This window comes from Equus przewalskii, chromosome 26, assembly GCF_037783145.1.
Source record: "Equus przewalskii isolate Varuska chromosome 26, EquPr2, whole genome shotgun sequence".
NCBI lineage: Eukaryota > Metazoa > Chordata > Mammalia > Perissodactyla > Equidae > Equus > Equus przewalskii.
The window spans coordinates 1552697-1564823 of NC_091856.1; the positions used below are offsets into that span (position 1 = coordinate 1552697).

Consider the following 12127-nt stretch of genomic DNA (forward strand, 5'->3'; position numbering starts at 1 on the left):
GCTGACAGAGCAGTCTCACAAATGTTGTAAAAGGGAGATTTCAGTCATATGTGAAACATCCTCTTTGAGGGTATATAACCACTCTGTACACCCCACTTCTTTGGTGCCCTTCCTTCCTTGGGGAAGGAAGGCCCTGGGCTTTATGGTCCTCACGTTTGGCTCAGAATAAACGCACCCCAATTTTCATTTATGGATTGGTTGTGGATTATTTATGTCGAAAGCTTTCAGAATTCCATTCACTCCCAAGCGTCCCATGTTGACTTCCGTGTCAGTATTCCTTGGATGCATGCTCTAGCCTTATCTTTCTTCCTAGTTCTAGGCCCCTATCTTCAATTGCCTGCTAGATATTTCCTTACTTCAAATTCAATATAAAAAACTTAGTTTGGTTTTTTTCCTCTTGACTTCCCCACTTCTTTTAATGATACCAACTTGCTACCTTCATTCAGATTCAAAATCGTGGAGTCATATTTTAATCTTCTCTCTCTCTAACTGTTAACATCCAACCTCTCAAATTCTTCAAAATGTTTTTTTTTGCATCTACTCTTCCCCTCCCATTCCTGCCATCACCACCTTAGTTCTGATCCTCATTCTCTTATTTCCTTAATTCTGAGATGCCTATATTTTCATGATTTTACATACATAAAATCAAGATTTACTTTCTAATTAATGTACACATTTAATGTAGAGTTTTTTTATTACAGAGATCCGTTACGTCAATATGTCTTAGAATTAAGAAAATGTGGCGTCTCAGACCTAGATTACTGTGCCTCTCCTTGTTCTTCTGGCCAGCATTCCCTTGCATCTCTAGTGTCCTGCATGCTACTGCCTGGTAATCTCCGTAAGAGACTGCTTTCAGTAAGTCATTTCTTTGCTGAAGAAAAACTTCAGTAGCTCTCCATTCCCAGCTGGGTGAAGGATGCCAAGTGGATCCACTTTGGCACTGAAGGTCACCCACCATCACGCCCTGACCTCTTCCTGTCCTTACCAACGTTATCCCTCTCCCCAGGTTCTTCTGGCCTGAACGGATTCTTCTCTGCCTCTGTTTGTGTCATTCCCCACAAATAGAAGGCTATTCCTCCTCCTCCTTACACCCTACTCACACTCCAAGTCCTAGCTCTGCTGTGCAACCTAACGAACACCCCATCCCAAAATAATCTCTTCCTCATCTGAATTCCTGCAGCACTTATCTTAACCACTCGTTTCATTCTTACTAATTACCTGGTATCTTTGAATGTGTATATTTCTGACTGTAAAGTAACGGGCCTGATGTTTTATAAGGAGCTTGAGAAAGTCAGTCACCTTAGTTACCTCACTCTGTATGTCCTCTTTCTCTCATCGGGTCATAAATTCCTTGAAGTTGGTTCTGTTAGGTATACTTGTCTCCCTCATAGTTCCTGGAATCATGACTTATTTAAGAAATACAGTCTAATAAGCATTGAGTCGAGGATAGGGATCACATCTCTTATCAAAGAGTCATTGCCATCCCTGTTCTTTTCTCTATGGCTAGTCCGAGTAACTTGAATCAACTTTTCCCATCTCCCCTCCTCCAGCACCCAAGCTGATGACATTAGTAGTTCAACATTGTTGCTCAGTCTTTATAGTGAATCAAGTGTGAAAAGAGCACGGTGAGTTGAAGAACAAGGAGAAACTTAATGGTGTTATAAGATGTATGGAGGCAGAAAGTAACTAGAAATGCAGCTAAGGTACAGGGTTAAGGCCAGGTCAGCAAAAGCCTTGCGTTATGTCTTGCTAAGGAGGTCAGACTTTCTCCTCACTAGAATTGGGAAATCAGGGGAGTGACATGATCAGGTTTGCTTAATTAGAATCGTGGATGATAGATTGGGAAGAGGTGGAAGGACTAGAAGAAGGGAGATCAGTTAGGAATAATATTTCAGGACCTGAATTAAGGTAGCGGCAGTGGAAATTAAAAGTGAGAGGACAGAAGCAAAAGCATGTGGAGAAGAATGGACAGAACTTGATGGTAGAGATGGGGGAAGGCGTATGATGGAAGGGAGTGACTGAGATTTCTACTTCAAACAACTGGATGGCTGACGACGCTGTGATCTGAAGCAGAGGAGAAGCATGTCTGGGGCTGGGCTGGAGTAGGGAAGAAGATAATGAGCCCTGATTTGAACGTGTTGAATTTGAGCATCTACAGGACATTTTTATGATCTTGAGGATCTGAAGAAAGATATGGGTTGGAGATACAGATTGGTGAAAGGCATAATTCACCCCAATAACATTTACACCTGTTTGAAATTCACTGCCCAAGGCACTCAACTACATTTCTTGTTCTACCTGTTTCACCAGATTTTTCTAAGGCCCCTGACTTCCAATTTGTTGTACTTTTACTCTTGGCCAATTCAGAAATCTTTTATAATACTTTTCATATAGCAGTTGTCTAAACCTTAGACAATCAGACCCTTAGACATTATGAAATTTAACTTGATGGGGGGAAAGTTCTGCGGAAACCCAGGCACTTCTGTTGATTGCGCTTTATGTTAAACATTGGCTGGTGCCTTCCTGGCCACGTTCCCTCTTTTCCCGCTCACTCTTTCCACCTGCCCATGCACCTAGTCTTTCTCCCCTCCAGCTTCTCTCTTAACCCCTTCTTCACACTGAGTCGCTGCCTCCTTCTTTAACTTTCTTCTTCCTGGGTGCCCACGACATCTCCTGATTCCCCACTCCCTCCAGCCTCTCAAACCCTTCCTTAAAAGTTCATGTTTCCTAGGATGCTATGTTTAGCTTTCCTTTCCTTTCATTTTAGTAAACATTTAGTGTGATCCCGTCCACTTGCATGGCTTAACATACAACCATTTTAAATTGTTTCTAAATCTGAATCTCTAGCCCGGCCTTCTCCATTCAAACCCAATTATCCAACTCCTTTTAGGACATCTTTATTTGGATGTGTTCCATAGGCACTTCAAGTCAACCTGCCGAAATGAAGTTTTCTTCTTCCGCATAAACCTGGCCCTTCTCCATTCTAATTCTTAGTCAATGGCATCATCACCCCCTCAGTAACCTGGGAGGCATCCTTGACTTCTCCTCTTTTACCTCTCAAATTCAGTCTGTCGTGAAATCCTATCAATTTTACATTTCATTTTCCTAGAAGAGAATATGGTGTGATTGAAGATAAGAAGAAGAGAGTAAGAATAGCATACAGAGGAGACTAACCTGACAGGAGAAAATTTTGTTGAGGACTATCGGAAAATACAGTTGGATTATTCAGTGGGAGAGTACCCGGGAAGGTAATTTAAAGGCCACATAGAGTATTCCCGAGTTGATGTGGTCATAGAACCACCATCATTAGGCAGATGAATGCAATGGTAATTTCAAGGCGTGTTAAAAAAAATCGGTCATTTGAAAAATAGGTGAAGAGATGAGTCAGAGCAACTATTATCTTTGTAACTAGAGACAACTATTTCTTAGATTTTGTTGAAGATGTGAGATATAAAAACTAAGAAGTTCCAACTGGAGGCTCAGAAAGTCTGACTTTAAGTTTAAATGTCAGTGCAACTGCTACTAAAAAATAAAAGTAATAAATTCTCATTGAAGAAGGCAAATTTAAAGTAGGCATTAGTGATATAGCTAGAAATAGACTATGTTGAAAATAATTGCAAGAATGACATAATTTGACTGAAAAGTTCTTATAAGCCCTTCCTTAACATAGATGATCTTTAAATTGAATATATATTTTTTAATCACTAAATTGAAATGTGATGATTTCCTAAAACATCTGAGTTTCCACATGCCTTAATAAAAATTAAAGGTTAAATAAACTACATTATAGTACAGCACAGTATATGACATTTATATATTAATAAACATAGTAGTTTCCATTTTATTTGGCTTAGATACTAATTAACTCAGAGTAAATATACTCCCCTCCCCAAAGCGGTCAGTCAATAGTTAAATAACTGGGAGAAAAAGAAGTATAAGCCAAGCAGCTATATATATCATCTTTCAAAAACAAAGGAAAAAATAAAAATTGTTGCAGCAAACACTGCACCTTTAAGAAATATACTGCATTTATGAAGCAGAAGATTTAAAATGTAAAAGCAAACCCACTTTATCTGATGAAAGCTTCAGGAATCTAAAGGAAAGAGTTCATTTTCAGCTTCCAGTTTAGAAATGCAAAGAGACCAGGAGTTTTAAATAGCAACCATAGAATGACTAACTTGAGCTACCAGTAAAAAAACAACATTTAAAAAAAGTGATGGATGTGATAGACTTCAAACCAAAGCTTTCCTCTTCCTCCTTGTGATGTCCCCCTTTTTTTCTGATTGCAATTTCAATGATAAAGCTCTACTGAATTGCTAAGTTACTTACGTGAGGTCCTTGAAAGCCCCACTGGCTGTAAGGATACACGTTGATTTCCATCCCGTAGCACAAGCTCTGTACCCCGGTGTTTGGATTAACGAGCAGGGCAGCTGTTCGTTCTCTTGGTTTAGCTGCCACGGAACAGTCTTTAAGAGGCAGCTGAATTCCTGACTAAATCTTGAGCCCCGCCTCTCTGAAAAGGAAGAAAAAAATGTGAGTCAAACTTCTTTCTGTGTTCCGGGACAGTAGCTTGACAGTAGGACAGTGTCTGACTGTTGCCTCCCCGTCTTTGATATGCCATTCTATCTGATAACTTTATTTTCCCCTAGAAAAATTATCTTCTTCTGAGTTTCTTGAAGCTAGAAACAAAAATCTACAATCAAAATCTCAAGAGTCTTTTTCACATTGTTTTCACACATGGGTACATTCAAAACGTTTACTGATACTCTACTATTTTGAGCAAAGAAGTAAAATGAAGAGATTGAACTAGAGGATTTAAGGTTCCTTAATAGTCACAGACCTTAACATTTTTAGAACCGTTAGTTTCATGAGATTGGAGAAAAACAATATTATTGCATTTTATCTAAGCTATATTAGAATAGAAAACTGTTGCTACATTTTATAAAGGATGCACCTTGCGCTTTGGGTGCTCAGGGACCCCCGTAGTCAGCTAGTGGCAAGGGATATAGGCTGATGTTCTGCTTATTTTCACTTCATTGGCATATGCTCACTTGAACACATCATGAGCCTAGGCTTATCTACCACACAACTTTACATTCTAGGAAAGGAAAGGTAAAATAAAAAGTAATCCACTTTTAAGACGAGATCACTTTATGTTGCTATTTTAGAAAATGAATGAACAGGATGGGAAGCACATGGGCTAGCACATTTACTGAACTAGCACAGGCTAGCACAGACCAAAACATAAAACTGATTCAAAGAATCCTAAATAAAATATTAGGAAATAAAATCCAACAATGTATGTAAAGAATAATACCAAATGAACAAATAACATTTGTCTCTGGATTGTGAGGGTGGTTCAGTTTTAGAAAATCTTTTGATATGATCTGTTATATTAACAAAAGAGAGAAACTATTTAAGTTAGATTCTGAAAAAGCATTTGCCACACCCATTTCTAATTTAAAAAAAACAAAACAAAAACAAAAGCTCTTTCTGTCATGTAGGATACCTGGAAACATCTTTAACTCACTAAAGAAAAACTAGTAAAATCTATAGTAAGCAGCACATGTGATGGCGAAACAAATTTTCTCATGCTACTGCCATCACTAGTCACACTGCACTGAAGCTTCTGACCAAAGCAACAAGACAAGAAAAATATATGAAGTATAGATATTGGAAAGTAAGAACTAAAGCCATTCTTATCTGTAGCTTGCATGGTTGTCTACCTAGGTATCCCAAGAGAATCAACTGAAATAACTGTTACAATTAATGAGAGTTTGCTAAAGTGATTGGATACAAAATCGCTAGTAATAACTAACATGAAAACATAACAGGAACAAAAAATCCCATTCACAAGAACCACAAAGACAATAGAGTATCTAGGAATTAACCTAATGAAAAATGTGCAAGCCTTCTATGAAGAAAACTCTAAAACTTTATTAGAAGACTTAAGATCTCAATAAATGTACAGACATTCTATGTTCTAAATGGGAACACTCAATATTGTAAAGATGTTGATTCTTCCCAAATAAGCTATAAACCCAAGGCAATCCCAATGAAAATTTTCACAAGATTTTTAATCAGTTATGACAAGCTGCTTTTCAAGTTCTTTTAGAAGAGAAAATAAGCAAAAATAACGAAAGAAGAATGAGAAAAAAATGAGGTGGAGAACTTGCTCTACCAGATATGAAAACAACCTATAAAGCTACAGTAATTAAAACAATGCAGTATTGGAGTAGGAATAAACAAATAGATTAATGAAACAGAATATAGTCTAGAAACCGACCCACATACTCATAGGAATTTAGCATATGATAAATGTAGATAAATCGGAACAGTAGGAAAATTAGGTTATTCAAAAAATAGTACTGGGACAATAAGACAGCCACAAGGAAAAAAATAAATTGAACCCATACCTCACACCATACTCAGAAATAAATCCAAACTGATTCAAGATCTATATTATAAAAGTATTAGAAGAAAACACAGGGCAATATCTTTATAATCAGAGGGTGGGAAAGACTCAGTAGTCATAAGAAAAAACAGATTTTATTAAATAGAAATTTAAAACTCCTCATAGTGAAAGACCAGGAAAAATATTTGCAAAACATACTACAGATGAAGGCTTAGTAACTATAATATATAGAATTCCTAAAAATAGCTGGTAAAAAATAAGCAAGATAATAGAGAAAAAAAGGCAGAGGATAAAAACAGAATTCTTGGAAGAAGATATACAAATATTCCAATAAATATTTGAAAATATGCTCAACCTCACTAGCATTCAGGGAAACATAAAGGAAAACAAACAAGGAGGAGTTTTTTGCCTAGCTAATTTAATTTTTTTTAGTTTTCAATTTTTTTTATTTTTTAAAGATTTTATTTTTCCTTTTTCTCCCCAAAGCCCCCCTGGCACATAGTTGTACATTTTTAGTTGTGGGCCGCCAACTTAACCACTCAGCCACGGGGTCGGACACTTGCCTACCTAATTTTAAAAAGCTAAAAGGTGGGCTGACCCAGTGGTACAGTGGTTGGGTTTGCGCACTCTGCTTCGGCAGCGTCGGGTTCACAGGTGTGGATCCCAGGCTCGGGCCTACCCACTGCTCATCAAGCCATGTTGTGGAGGTATGTTACGTACAAAGTAGAGGAAGGCTGGCACAGATGTTAGTTCAGGGACAATCTTCCTTACCAAAAAAATAAAAAAATAAATAAAAATAAAAACAGGTTAAAAAAAAGCTAAAAGGATTGATAATATTATAATGATGGTGATGGTGTTGGGGGAATAAGAACTCTCATACTCTGTAGATGAGACTATACATGTTTACATCCTTTTTGGAGAACAATCTGGCAACATCCATCAGAATTTTTAATGTTCATACTCTGACTCACGGCTTCCACTTCAAGTCGCCTATTCTACATGTAACATACAAATGTGTACAAAAATTTATGTGCAGTTATGGTCATTGGACCTTTCTTAAAAATTGAGATAACCTAAATAACTTTTGATAGGTTAAATAAATACAGAATAGCCATGCCGTAAAATACAATAACTTGCTATACATTTTATAGATATATAGACATGTAAATAACTGTATTGTAGTCACTAAACCATGCTTCATTCCTAAAGCAATTTAACCTTCAAGAAACACAATTCGAACAGGAATTCCAATCTTCACTTAGGCTTCTTAAGAATAAAAGAGAATTCAGATCTATAGTCTAGATGCTCTTTATTATTCTCTTTTCCTCTACTCTTTGCTTTTCCACATAAATTTTACGATCAACTTGTCAAGTTCCATGAGAAATCCCAACTGGGATTTTTATTTGTTTAATTAGTTTTTAAATTATCTCTATCCCTAGGCTGAAAGCCCCTTGATGACAAGAGACCATGTCTGTCTTGTTCTCACTGTCGTCCCAGCACTAGCCCAATGCCTGACATAAAGTGCTCAATAAATATTTGTGGAACGGCTGGATGACCTACAATAGCATAATGACTAAACAGAAAACGTTCTGCAGGCATTTAAAATTTTATTTTCAAAGTATAGTTAATTATGAGAAAATGTTCACAACATATTAAGTGAAAAAAGTAGGCTTCAAAACTTTTTATTAAAATGATCCTACTATTGTAAATATATATATATATATATATATATATATATATAGTTATAAATGAAAAAAAAAAAAAAAACTTTTGCAATGCCAGGAATTGTCCTGCACAACAAAAAAATTCTCTTGCCTCAAACAGCAGGCCCATTCCCAGAGAAGTTCTGCTAAAGTGTTACGGCCACTCTCCTTTCATCACATCTAGACCGCTTAAGGAATTTGTACTTACATAGAAAATAATAGAATTACATTCTGCAATTTGGCTGGGAAGTTCAAGGATGTTACGCATCACGGGTCTCCCCCCAGGCACAGGAGTTCCTAGTTAATCATTATATATTTGCAGATTGTGAAGTAATCCACGGTCTGAACTTAAAGCAGTGTTGCCCTCAGAGAGACCAGCTGGGCCACCGAAGAGTAATCTAGAAATAACTTACAGTTTTTCTTTTTTCTTTTTTTTTTAAGATGAGAACGTTTATTTTTTAAAATTTTTTTGCTGAGGAAGATTGGCCCTGAGCTAACATCTGTTGCCAGTCTTCCTCTTTTTGCTGAGGAAGATTGGCCCTGTGCTAACATCTGTGCCCATCTTCCTCTATTTTGCATGTGGGATGCCACGACAGCACGGGTTCATGAGCTGTGCATAGGTCTGCACCCAGGATCCGAACTTGCAAACCCTGGGCTGCTGAAGCAGAGCACACGAACTTAACCACTATGCTACTGGGCTGGCCCCTCACATTTTTTCTTACATTTCTCAAATAGGATGAGGGGTAGCCCTCATCAACATAATTTAGTTAAATCTCCACTCTTCATTCGCATCCATTTCCTCACATCCAGTGATCTCTTCGCTTAACTAAAAACTCTGAAAAAAGTCCTTTTCTCTCTCTCCCTTTTTATTCTCTGTCACTAAAACTCAGCTGTGAGGGCTAAAACTTGAAGAATGTTCTCCTCACTGGGTTTCAGGCTGGCGGGCGGGGGTCAGATGGCCCAGCCATGAGCAGAATACATGGGCAGCGCACCCATCCAACATCTGCCCTTTGGCCTCTTGTATTTGTCAAGCACACACCAGGCCAAGGATGAGGCCTAACTGGTGGAAGAGTAAATACACAACAAGCCACTTGTAGGACACCCGCTCTGCTGGTCCTTGTCCCACATACCAAAAAGGATAGCACAAAAGCAAAAAGGGCCAGTTGACTGCAACCTGAGTTGAGGGACACCCGTTGACGAGGAACACATTCTAGGCTGCAGCTGAGTGGTTCAATATTCTGAGGCTCTGTTTTGAGGGGACTGGAGCAGAATGCCACTTACCTCATCAGAACCTGGAAGGGCAATAGAAATCATGTCATGATGCCCTCCCAGCGAAGACAGGAAGGTGAGTGGGAGATGGCCTACAAACCTCCCATCCTCTTGCGTTAAGGTGTTTTTAAACAGACACACACACAAAACAAGGTTTTATATGGACCAGTTGACAAAAACGTTGTGACCAGAGACTTGTAGGAACAGAACTCTGCATTTCCCTTAGGAGCGATAGTTCAGTATTCGCTAATGCAGAGTGCACAGCCAATGTGCAGAACAGAACTGCTGCAGATCATGAGAGGAGGCTATGTTATAATCAATAGAAGAACATAGTTGGGCTTCACACACAGCCCAAAGTGTCTCACGGACTCCTCCTCCCTTCCCGGAGGCCCCCAGACCACACTTTGAGGACCACTGCTCCAGGGCGGGGCATGTTGAACGGACTAGCACTTCCAGTAGGCCCTGAACTCCATCAGAGTGGCCACAGCTATGTCGTTCATCTCTATACTTCCAGAATCTCGCATGGTGCCAGGCACATAGCAGACATTCAATAAATTGTGAGTTAAATTAAAATATGATGAGATGATTTCTGATAGAAATGGGAGTAAGATATTATGAGGAGGCTAAAGAAACCCGAAAAGGACAGAATGGTGTCCCTGGTGAAACCCTGACCCCCAGGCAAACCAAGATGGTTGGTCACCCTACTGCTGGTCCACGGGTGACACTTCAAGTAACAAGGGGCTAGAGGGCCCTGTGGGAGAGGGGAATTGTGACAACTTGAGCCTCCCGTCCAATATGGGGAGAAGTGTAAAAGCATCTTGCAGTGGATGGATCCATAGGTGTTGATCCCCAGCAGGAGGGGCCCTGGGTGGTTGCACACCAACTCGGAGTGTCTTCCTTTCCCAGGGCTTTATTTCTCTTAATGTCTATCAGATCAGGATGAAAGCTTCAGTCAGGGTGACTTCTTCTCAAATTCCTCCAGTGGCTCACCACCACACCGCCAGCTTCACGGACACAGAGAACCCCCCACGGAGTCTCCCGGAGCCCCTCCCCCAGCAGGACGCTTGTGCACACTGACTCCCGCTCCCCTGCCGGGCGGCTCGAGAGGAGCCAGGCTGTGAAGTCAGCCAGAGCTGTGTTTGAATCCTGCCTCTGCCACTGACGGCTGATTGATCTGGAACAAGTTCCAGAGCTTTTCTCAGGTTGATAATACTTCTGAAGAGAGAATATTCCGAGGGCTGGTACGAGGTTGGAGGAGACACCTGTGCAAAATATACACCCTGCGCTGACACTCATTCAGTTTCCTTCTTGTCCCCCAACCCAGACAGAACGGCGACACAGGCTCCATTGCTGGGTGATGCAGGCTACGGGGGAGACAGTGTCTCTGGGTCTGATGACAACCCTATCTGCTTGGCATGTTATTTCACTTACATTTTTCCTGAAATCAACTTTAAATCAATTCTTTTTTTACTTAGACTTGTCCTAACCAGTAATTTTTGTGAAAACATGAGTTTAGCTTGCTAATTATATATTTTTTCCAATGCACAGTAAAAACATTAGTCACCCATTCAAGAGATATTTAGAGTGTTTTTTTATGCTCTTGACAGGATTAACATGCTAGATGTAGATATATACATTGTGACGAACGCATTCAGGTAGGCATTCATTCAGCAGCTGCATTTTTTATGTTAATAAAAATTTTTTTAATTAGAGTGCATTTTTTAATTAGAGTGCATTTTTATGTTAGGACAGCCTGGCATGGTTGTAGGCTCTTAGCACCCATGCAGAGGCACTGGACCCCAGACCCCACTCATTCCCAGGACTGAGGAGATCGATGACTTGTCACACTGGTTAGGAAGCTCTGGTCTGCGTTTGCTCAGGAGTCCCATCAGGGTGCACTAAATCCTGGCCTTGGGCTGGAGGCTTTCTTCTACTCCTGGTTTGCCTCCATGCCGTGGGAGGGCAGTTAGAAGGGATCTATTTTAGAGGCTGGGCATCTTGTTCTTGCTTTCCATCTAATGCTTCCTTATAGGTGACTGAAAGAAAAATTGACTCAAAACCTGTTCTGTGGGTTTGGCCATCATGTGGTTGGGGGTGGGGGTGGTGTTTTCTCTCCCTCCATTTCCTGTTTCCAGGAGGCTGCATGAGTGAATTGGCTCAAAGCCTACCGAGACTGGGCAAGCCAGCCACACTTACCCTCTTTTCTTTTCCTCAGGGGCCTACATCCTTCTCACAATGTTGCTTTGGGCTCCAGGTCCGAGCACGGATAAGATGCCAAGATTCAGATTTGAGATAGTTTAGGAGACGCCACCTTTAGGCTGAGCCAAAGGCTCCAACCTGGCTCTGTCAGACCCTGTCAGACTTTGCACCGGGGGCCCACACCCTGCTTCAGCGAATACAAGCGCTCCCACTTTTAGGAAGACCTTCCAAGGCTTCTCCTTCCCTGGGACTTGGCCTTGTCAATTACCTCCTTTGTCTTTCGGTCTCCTGCTTTCTCTAAGGGCCCTCCTCTCTGTATACCAACATGTTCCTCTAGGCAAAAACAAGCACAACCAGGTACACAATGGAATATTATTCAGCCATAAAAAAGAAGGAAATCCTGCCATTTGCAACAACACGGATGGACCTTGAGGGCAGTCTGTTAAGTGAAATAAGTCAGACAGAAAGACAAATACCGTGTGATCTCACTTCCCTCTAGAATCTAAAAATAACTGAACTCCTGGATACATGGCAGATTGAC

At 40.2% G+C, this 12127-nt stretch overlaps 1 protein-coding gene across 1 annotated transcript in view; it reads right to left on the reverse strand.

Annotated features, from left to right (window-relative positions):
- Positions 1 to 8408, reverse strand: part of GNE (glucosamine (UDP-N-acetyl)-2-epimerase/N-acetylmannosamine kinase) — a 46097-nt gene extending 37689 nt beyond the window's left edge. The window contains exons 1-2 of the mRNA XM_070595732.1: positions 8327 to 8408; positions 4330 to 4513 (exon numbers count right to left, since the gene is read on the reverse strand). Coding sequence (XP_070451833.1) covers positions 4330 to 4380 — 51 coding nt within the window. The 5' untranslated portion in view covers positions 4381 to 4513; positions 8327 to 8408. The remainder of the gene's footprint in view (positions 1 to 4329; positions 4514 to 8326) is intronic.
- Positions 8409 to 12127: the final 3719 nt, after the last annotated feature.